Here is a 9,788-nt window from a genome sequence, read left to right on the forward strand (position 1 = left end):
AGAATACTGGAGTGGGTTGCCATGCCCTCCTCCAGAGGATCTTCCCAACCCAGGGATCAAACCCACGTCTCTTACATATCCTGCACTGGCAGGCAGGTTCTTTACCACGGGCGGCACCTGGGAAGCCCTGGGCAACCAGGCAGGTAGTACCATTACTGGGATTGAGAAGCAGGCGATTGATGGGAAGGTGATAATGATCTCTTTGCACCATGTTGAGTGGAGGTGCTTGAGAGTGAGCATCAGGTACAAGGGCAGAGACGGTGGGAACTCCGAGTGGGGACCGTCAGAGCAGGGCTTCTCAACTCTAACCTACGTGCGGATGACCGGGGGAGCTTGTTAAAATGCACATTCAGATTCCCATGCCTAGGGTGGGGCCTGACTGCCTGTCAAGGGTCCAGGTCCTGCAGATGCTGCTGGTCCACGGCCCAAACTTTGAGTAGCAAGGTTCTGCAGGCCCAGCAGAAGGAACTGGACAGGAGGGCCACTGTGGGGGCCAGGAAAACATCGATGAAGTTTCCTGGGGTAGAAGCTGGAGGAGGAGAGAGACTTACCTTTGGGGGACCTTAGTGAAAGTGACAAGGATGACAGAGCTTCAGGAATCCAGGGGATCCCAGGTGTGACCCATGGGTCAGACCGAAGCACTCAGTTGTGCCAAGCCAGGCAGGGAGCCTCGAAGAGTAATGAGCAACCTGGGTCCGGTAGAAGCTGGGTGCTCCAGGGAAGGGGCGTTGTTGGGGCTGGTGGGGGCGGGGGCAGGAGACAGGACCAGGGCCCCCCCGCCCCCGCTGACCTGACCCCTGTCCCCTCCGCAGTTCCTGAGCGAGGGCTACGCGGCACACTTGGCGGCGCTGGAGTCCGGCCACCGCTCGCGCCCCAAAAAGAACAGCTCGCGCATGATCCTACGCAAGGGCAGCTTCGGCCTCCACGCGCAGCCCGAGTTCCTGCGGAAGCGCAACCACCTGCGCCGGACCATGTCGGTGCAGCAGCCCGACCCGCCCGCCAACCCCAAGCCCGAGCGGGCCCAGAGCCAGCCCGAGTCCGACAAGGACCACGAGCGGCCCCTGCCCGCGCTCAGCTGGGCGCGCGGGCCCCCCAAGTTCGAGTCGGTGCCCTGAGGGCGGGGCGGTGCAGCAGAGCAGGGGGTGGGGGGCCCACCAGGGCTGCCTGCGGGGACGGGAGGGGCTGCCTTGTCCCCGGCAGACACAGGCTGTTTCCTGCTTTTTCCCTCCCGTGTCTGTCCAGCAAAGTGTCCAACCAGCGAGGCGGGAGGGACCCTGCCCGGCCTTGGCGGGGAGGCTCCCTGGGCGGCAAAGGGGTGAGATCCAGGGGTCTCAATGCAGTCGCTGCTGCTCCCTTAGGCCTGCAACGCAAGCCCCAGTCCGGGTGGATGTCTGTGTAACCCCCCGGGGGCAGGCTTGCCCGGAGCCCGAGTGTTTGACAAAGTCGACCATCTCTCTGAGTTCCGGAGGCTTCGGCAGTGATGGTTGGCAGGCCCTCAAGGGAGGCGCCCCCAAATCAGGGACCAAAAGCCACTAGCAAGTGCAGCTTCTTGGTTGCCTGCTGGGGTGAGGGGAGGGGGGGGCAAGTGGCATTTGTGCCTGCCCCCTGGCGACATCCCAGGTCACCATCCTGGGCCTGGCTCCCTGTGGCCAAGTGGCCACTTTCTGGGAGTGCGAGGATGTGGGGTAGGTTCATCCTGTGTTTGAGTTGTCTGTCCGCAGACGGTTGGGGGTGGGGTCTGGTGCTGACGCTCTGTCCTCCTGCAGCTGTCTATTGTGCCCCTTTTCTTGTCCTCCGTATCCTCGCCTTTCTCCCGGAGCCCTGGAGGACACTCCTGCCTCTTCCCGGAGTCCTGCCTGGTGCCGTCCGCCGTGAGGCTGCGGCCCTGGGCTCTGGCCTAGCTCGGCTGGCCGGGAACCTTTGAGCCTGTTGCTTGCCCTCGCTGGGCCCTGCCTTCCTTCTGTAATTGGAGGGGTCTCCCCAGCTGAGATTGTGGGGTGTTTTTGACTCCTAGGCTGCCCTGCACTTCTGCCCTCTGCGGCATTTCAGGCCTAAGAGCCCTTCAGAATGCCTAGTGATCTATACCCTCCCTGCAAACTGAGAGAGGGGCTCTGGGGGCCCATTGCCCCCCCACTTCCAAGGAAGCCTCTCTGCGGGGGTTGCTGGGAAGGGGAGTCCCTGCTCCGTGGAGAGGTTTGCTTTGCACTGATACCCAAACCTGGTGTCCCAGGAACAGAGACATCTCCCAGCAGGTCCTGGCCTGGCTCCTCCTCCCCAGCTCGGCTCAGAGTGATTTCTCCCTTTGGCTCCTGGAAGGTAGACAGCTGAGGTCCCAGAGCTCCGGGGTTTCATGTAATTTTGGCTCAAACTGTTGTGTTCTCTGCCCTTCCCCCAGCCACTCAGCTTGGTTTAATGCCCATAACCTCCTCTTGGGTTGTCCCTTGAGGTTGGCAGGGCTTGGCTCTCCTGGGGTTCCCTCAAATTCTGCCCAGGCCTTCCTGCTGCTGAGCCCCTGGCCAGGGCATTGGTCTCCTGCACTTCTCCTGCTCCCTGGCCCAGACCCACGCCTGCCCGTGTGGGGTGCTTCCCGGGCCGCCTCTGAGTCCCTCCGGGCTGTTGCTGAGGCTGGTCCAGCTCTTTCGGCCGGGCTCTGTGTCAGGGGCTGGGCTGCCCCAGGGCCCAGACGTCTGTATGCCCAGCAGGCACCTGTGTCGCTCACTGTTGCTTCTGCTGTCTACCTCTCGCAGCTCTCATGTGGCCAGGGTCCTCCCCGGTGGCGGCTGCTGGCGGGGGCAACTGGCCCTGCTGTTGTGAATCACCTGGCACACTCGACGCCCCTCTGGGGCTGGAGGGGTCCGGGCTCCCAGCCCTCACTCCTGCCCTACGAGAACTGTCTTCTCCAGCTCCACTTCCAGCGCTGCATCTGCACCCAAACCCAGAGCTGCTGGCAAGTCTGTTGGGGAAGGGTGATCACCCCCAGCTTCTTCTCTGGTTCTGCCTTCTGGTGGCTCACGACGGGCCCACCCCTCCTTTAACATTTCATCCTTCTTGGCTCTCCATTGGGCACCAGCTCCTATGGCATAGTCACCCCAAAGCCAATCTCTCCCCTCCTTTCCAAAATAGACCCCGAATTAAACTTGGGCAGACATAGTCTGCTTCTCTGAAATCCATCTCCTTTTTGCAGAAGCCACTGATGTATTACTCTCAAGTGATGAAATAATTAGCGTGAGATACTTCTTCTCCAGTAAGAGTACCTCTACCCCTTTTTTTCCTGAGAACCCCAGCCTGGGAGCAAGAGAGGCTGGGACCCTGAAGAATTTGGAGTCTGGGGGAGCAGGGTTCTGTGGTTGTGGGGGTCAGAGCTGGGACGTGAGCCCCAGCAGGAAGGCCCACACCCCTTCCCTCCCAGAGCTCCAGTTTGGGGCTCTGGCGACTTGCACCTTGATGTGGAAGGTGTACAATGAGGTATTCTGAACACAGTGCTTTGGGAGCTGCAGTTGGTGTGTGTGAGTGTATGTACGTGGGGTTCTGTACAGTGATCAGATTTGTTTCAGTACTGCTTTCATGGCAACTCTGTAACCAATATGCACTTTCTCTGCTAGTGGTTTGTTTGATTTTTGTCCATCCAGTTGCGTTGGAGAAAAACAAAGAACCAACTTGTGTTCTCTGGAGGGGTTGCCGCTGCCTCTCCCTGAGTAGTTCTGTGACCCCCAATCTGGCTGTTTTCTAGAGAATCCTTCCAGCTCCTGGTATGCCTGCTCCCAGGGGCTGGAAAACAGATCTTCCCGCCTGACCAAAGCTCCTTGTTTCTTGTGTGGCATGTTTGTTCTTCCTAGTCCTGGGGGGCTATCCCGATAGATGGCCTGCCTGCTGCCTTTCCCTACCTTCGCCCTGTTGGGGGTTCAGGGTGCATCTGTAGCTAGGGCCTGCTCTTCCAGCCTCATGGCATTTTTCTAAAGATCTCAACTCCTCTCTTAGGCTCCACAACAGATACATTGAAAAAAAAAAAGTTGGACTCTTTCATGCATTTGGATAAATGGCCCTCCAGTCTGGATGCTGGGCCACAGAAAATAAAGTTTTGAACCCCATTATTCCAGACATTACTGGGGGTGGGCTCTAGGAAAGAGGGGAGGCTGGATCTCATGGTTTTTAAACTGTACTTTTACCACTCTGGAGCCCAGACCCACGCCCTGGAAGTACCCTGCAGACAAAACATGGCACCAATGTTTCAATGGAATCCGGACCCCGAGGCATGTGGAAATGGGTCCCGAGGTGGTGCCGGTCTTGCGGGGACACTCACCCACCCAGCCCAGGTGCAGCTCCGCCCGGGAGGGGTGCCTTGCCTGCGGAGCCTCAACTTGACCCCGCCTTAAATGACCAACCTTCCTGCAGAATCCCCGGGGGGTTGGGGTGCCAAGTGCTCTGGAAACCTATTCTCTTTTGGCTCAACCAAAAGAAACGTCCCCTGTCCTTCCTCTGACCCCGGGCATGGGGCAACTTTCTTAAAAATCCTAAGTAGGGTTCAGTCCAAGCAGCAAGGCATGGCCTGGGTCCTTGACTCCTGGCTGAGAAACCAACAGGGTGATTGGAAAAAAAAAAAAAAAATCAAGAGTTTGTCCCCCACCCTCATCACACAAGGAGAGGCAGGTGACATCAAGGAGGGGTGGGACAATAGGGCGGCGGGCTGGTGGGGACTCCTACCCTTGGACCCCGCTGTCCTTAGGTGTGTTTACTCGGCGTTGGCAGCCCGTCTGATCTTGTCTGTCTGACTGTTCCTAAGTGTGTAACTCGCAGTATTATTTGTGGTGGATGGTTCTGTGGTGAAAAAGGTTTATTCTATTTCTCATGGCTGCCTTGTACAAAAATCCGTTAGAAAAGAAAATGTAAAATACGAGATTTCTAACAAGACAAAAACAGCACTATGAAGTTAAAAAGATTTTTACAACTGGTCTTGATTTTGATGTGAGCTGGTTTTTAACTCTCAAATGTTGTCACTTAAATAAAAACCTTATTTGCCTTTAAAACATACTTTGCTCTGAACCAAGCTGAGAGACCGTTCCCATTGCTTGTGTTCCCCCTGATCTGGGGGCAGGCTGGCTCAGAGTCGGGGTGGGTGATAACAAACAGATGCCAACTACAGAAAGAGTCTTTATTATGAAAAAGCAGTGTTATCCAGGAAAGTCATGCACTGGTTTCTTTCTAATAAAATGACAGATTTCTTAAATAATTTACAAAGGGCAGAAATCACTATTGAATAGTGTGTGCCCTCTATGCTCACAGTGCCCTGTGCTGAGAATGAGAATAGGTCCCTGTGGACCCAGGATCTTGGGGCCTGGAAACCTCTCCCATCCCTCCTCCTGGGATTCTTGCGTGGGAAGGAGGGCTACATCTGGGTTCTCAAGAGCCCCTACACTGGTGATAATATGGTCTGACTCTTTGTAGACCCCACTCCTGGATATATAGCTCAAGCTCTCAAATATTACCTGCCATCTGCACTTCATGTTACAAATGAAGCAACTGTAAAGCTCATATGTGGGTTGAGTTCCTAAGCCCCAAAGGGAAGTAGAATGAATGGTTCCCCCCACCCCTCCGAGATCTTCCTGAGTTGCTTGCAGGCTGTGACCGGTGGTCCCTGGCGGGCCGGGAGGTGGCTGAAGCAGGAGAGCAGAGGCCCCCAAGCAGCCCCCACCTGGGGCCTTGTGAGTCACGTCCTTGCTTGCGGCAGCTCAGGGGCACCCCCAGCTCCTGGGTCCTCCAGGAACTCCTGGGAGGCGTGGATCCTGGGTGTGAGGGCGTGGTGGTCAGCTATGGCTTGCTTCCTGCAAGACAGCGCTCCTTCACACCCCAGGGGAAGTGGGAACACCAGAGACTGCCCCCCCCCCCCAAATGAGGTTCTGGAAGGTGGTTGTGGCTGTTGGGGGTGCCCCCCATGTGTGCTCCATCAGTGATGGGCTCAGCCACAGCCCTGGCTCCCAGCAGATCAGAGGATTTGCATGCTTTCGGCTCTGCAGGGCCCATCAACTCTGCATCTTTTTCCAGCAAAGACTCAGCTCCTTAACATGCCTCCAGATATGCCTATGAGCTCATGGAGGAAGAGAAGAAGGAGGAGGAGGGGGAAGGAGAAGAAAGACACTGAGAAAGAGGTTTGGAAGGAGGGCATTACCTGAAGGGCGCTGTCCTCAGTCTCGGATGAGAGAAACAGTCATGTCGCCACTAGAGATGGGAAAGCAGTGGGGACAGGTGCTGCTGTCTGTCCTGGGTGCTGCAGGCTCTGAGGGACCCTCCCCACCCAGGCTAGACAAGACCAGACCTGGCAGTGTGGCAGGTACATGGCCCACTTGGCATGTAGTCAGCGCCAGCGGGGACCCGCCTCAGAGCCTATCATAGCCATGTATGTATGACCCCAGTTAGGGCAGCTCCAGGCCCAAGTGCTGCCCCAGGACAGGGTCTTAAGCAGACAGACCAGGCATTTCACAGCAGCTGCATTGCTTTCCCCAGATCCAGGGTGGGCATGGTGGAGAGGAAACATGGAGAGTGAGTGGTGGAAGGGTGGATCTTTCAGGAACCAGGTACCTGGTCACATGTGATGGACACATGTTGGGGCCGAAGGCCCAGGGGGCCACATCCATCCAGGTGTGTCCTTAACTACCACCACAACCTAAGTATTTGATCAAGGAGGAGACCAAGGCATGTGGCAGAGGTTCAGAGAGGGAGAGAGATGGTTAGACTCACACATCAGGGCAGAGTCTGAGCACGAGACCTGCCTGAAAGAGTGGCCTGGCTTGCAGGGGACCTTCCTGGCCATGTCCTTTGAAGCATGGTAAGCTGGCTCACCTGTCCTCTGCTACGATGGCCTCATCTAGCTCTTGGGACACCTTCTGGAGATGCCGGATTCCTGCCCCCACGGGCTCCAGGTCACTGTCAGACTCGCTGGACAGAAGGAAAAGCCACGCATATCAGTCACTGGCCGCAAACCTGTGGCAGGAACCTATTCTAACCCAGGACTGGGACCTGGTGTACAGGCCCCAGAGATGACCAGTGTGGACTGGGAACTGATCACCCCAGGCCCCCATTCCAGGAAGTGTCATCAGAGAGGCTTGGAGCAGATGGCAGAGAACAGCTGGAGGCTATTGTCAAGGGTAGATGATCCTGCAGATAGGTGAGCTTCCACCCCCTGCCCCCGCCAGGTGGCTTCAAAAACTTTTGGTGGAGCTTGGGTGACTTGATACTTTCAGAGTTAAGCTCACTTGTTCCTTTGGCAGGTGGGGAAACTCAGGCCCAGAAGGACCTCCCCAGGTCCCCCACAGTGGGCCACAGAGATGAGCCAGAGCATGGATGTGGCTCAGCTCAGGGTGTCCTGGAGGGGCTCAGCAGCCCCCAGGGACCAGTTAGTATTTGAGGGGCAGGCACTACCCCACTTACCTAGGGGAGCAGAGGTGCTCTGCCGAGGAGTAGGGGCTCCGGAAGGCAGCCTCCCTCCTGGACCGTCGCCAAGGGTGGGCATGGGGACCCATTTGGGCAGAGAGGAGGTGGTACTCTTTCTCCCAGTGATCCAGGGTTGAGAGGGCAGGGGTGGCCACAGACAACCGGGTGCTCCTCTGGCTCAGGCTGCGAGCTGGGGGGCTACTGCCCTTCTGGGCCCCTCTCTTCCTCCTCCTGGCTTTCACCTGGGTTTCCACCAGCCACTTGGTGCCACTTTGGCAGGACTCCTGGATCTTCTGTGACCGGTACATGGAAAAGTCAGTGTGGACAAGCCAGGAATGAGCTACCCGGTTCCTCAGGGCATCCCTCAACCCCTCGGCCCACCAGCTGGTCCTACAGATCCAGGCAGCCTTTAGGCTCAGGGTGAGGGATGCGAATGAATCCATGAGGCCACAGGTCCATGGCAGGGACCCAGCTCAAGCCCCCAGGGATAAGTGCATGGGCAGCAGCAGAACCACGCTGGCTCATGGAGCCTGCGTTGGTCTAAATCCAAACCCTCTTTCTGGACAGATTGACCCAGACTCAAAAGGGAGGCCTGGGGAAGACCAGACCTACCCCCAGGAGACAGTGAAATAATTCTAAACATGTTTGGCACACGCCCTACCTTCTCACGCCCTGCCTTGCTCTCTGTCCTCCAGCCATACCCAGACTAAGTTCCTGCCAGTTCTCTTCAGCATTTTGCTCTCCTTCAACCCTGGGTCTGGACTATTTCACCTGTCTTGTACACTCCTCATACCTCCCTTTTCTTGGGCAAATTCCATGGAGTCACCTCCTCCGGAAAGCCTTCACTGATTAAGCTTGTTTTTGGTGTTCCCCTGCAATTAGCCCTTTGCATGCAATTTCCTATCACAGTATAGTGCTATCATCTTGTCTTGTGATGTTCTGTTTCCTCCACAACACTATTTTCATTCACTCATTCAGCTATTTGTTGAGCACCTACTGTGTCCCATGGGCTTCCCAGATGGCGCTAGTGGTAAAGAAACCACCTGCCAATGCAGAAGAGATAAGAGACATGGGCTCGATCCCTGGACTGGGAAGGTCCCCTGGAGGAGGGCATGGCAACCCACTCCGGTATTCTTGCCTAGAGAATCCCATGGACAGAGGAGTCTGGCGGGCTACAGTCCATAGTGTAACAAAGAGTCAGACACGACTGAAGCGACTTAGCACGCACGCACTAGTGTGTACCAGGAATTGTTTGGAGAGCTGGGGACACAGTAATAAATCAAGGACCCTGTCTTCACAGAGTCTATATTCTTGGGGGTTTTTTGGGGGCAGTCATTATTCAGCGTCAAGGAAGCCTTCCATCCATACCTGGACATGGTCAGCATTACCTGGGACATGGCACCCAAGGTGCTCTTAGCTGAGCGAGCTGCAGCCTGGAGGCCCTGCTGCCCTGGCTCTGGGGTTTCCAGGCGTTTCCAGGAGGGGCCCACCCCGAGGTTGAGGCTGACTGCTCTCAGGGGCAGCCGCCTCTGGAACTGTCTGCACAGGGAGCCCAGGGCCCCACTGGAGGTGTCCGGGTGGCCGGCTACAGGCTGCAGGGCCTCACTCTCCTCCAACCGCTCCTGGTTCTGGAGAGACCTCCGACGCAGGGAAGCCCCCACGGCTGGCCACCGAGAAGCCATCTGACTGGCCAAGAGTCTGTTCTGTTCCCACAGACCCTGGGGAGGAGATCAATGGGAGTTCAGCAGGGATTTCCCCCATCCCACTCCCAGGATCCAGTGAGACACTGGGTACCAGGGAAGAGATTCCCGTCCTGGGGCCCATGGGGTGGGGCGCTTGTCAACTGTGGGTGCAGGAAGGAGGAATTCTTCCTAGAAGTGAGGTCAGTGAGGCCTGGGAGAGGGCAGAGTCTGGACAAGGCCGGCCAGCAAGTCCCTAGCTGTAAGTGTCTGAATCAACTGTCTTTTCATCCCAGCCTACTTTCCGTTATCTGCCTCAGGCTGGGAGGGAGGCAGTCAGGACCCGCCGGCCGTCGCTGAGCCTCAGCACTTGGCCCAAGACTGGACTAGGGACTCTTTCACGAGCTCGCCCTGACCCAGTGCGCGGCGGTGGGCTGACCAGACATCCCGATGTCCACCCGGCTAAACCCAGAAGCCCCACATGCCGTGCCCGTCCTAACTAGAGGTCCCCCATCCCACCTGCTCCCGTCCCTTCTGAACAGAACCCTACCACGCCTCGGCTTGCACTCACCCAACAGCTCCCAAGGCTGACCAGACGACGAGCACAGCCGCTTCTCGCCCATCCAGTCGATTTGAAACACCGCGCGGATCCGCCCCCCTGGTCCTGTCCTCACAACTGATTGG

At 57.1% G+C, this 9,788-nt stretch overlaps 2 protein-coding genes across 5 annotated transcripts in view; one reads left to right on the forward strand and one right to left on the reverse strand.

Annotated features, from left to right (window-relative positions):
- The window catches only part of PITPNM3 (PITPNM family member 3), a 98,074-nt gene extending 93,050 nt beyond the window's left edge, over positions 1 to 5,024 (forward strand). For all 4 annotated transcript variants that reach the window (XM_070478918.1, XM_070478917.1, XM_020882858.2 and 1 more), the window contains one exon: positions 813 to 5,024. In XM_070478918.1, the coding sequence (XP_070335019.1) occupies positions 813 to 1,115 (303 nt within the window). In that variant the 3' untranslated portion in view covers positions 1,116 to 5,024. The remainder of the gene's footprint in view (positions 1 to 812) is intronic.
- Positions 5,025 to 5,135: 111 nt separating this feature from the next.
- Positions 5,136 to 9,788, reverse strand: PIMREG (PICALM interacting mitotic regulator). Its single transcript, XM_020882846.2, has 6 exons — positions 9,676 to 9,788; positions 8,814 to 9,143; positions 7,423 to 7,718; positions 6,835 to 6,930; positions 6,164 to 6,213; positions 5,136 to 5,780 (listed from the first exon to the last, which is right to left on the reverse strand). Exons 2-5 carry the CDS (start codon positions 9,105 to 9,107, stop codon positions 6,180 to 6,182), a joined length of 720 nt encoding a protein of 239 aa, XP_020738505.2. The 5' UTR covers positions 9,108 to 9,143; positions 9,676 to 9,788; the 3' UTR covers positions 5,136 to 5,780; positions 6,164 to 6,179.

This window comes from Odocoileus virginianus, chromosome 17 (genome assembly GCF_023699985.2).
Source record: "Odocoileus virginianus isolate 20LAN1187 ecotype Illinois chromosome 17, Ovbor_1.2, whole genome shotgun sequence".
NCBI lineage: Eukaryota > Metazoa > Chordata > Mammalia > Artiodactyla > Cervidae > Odocoileus > Odocoileus virginianus.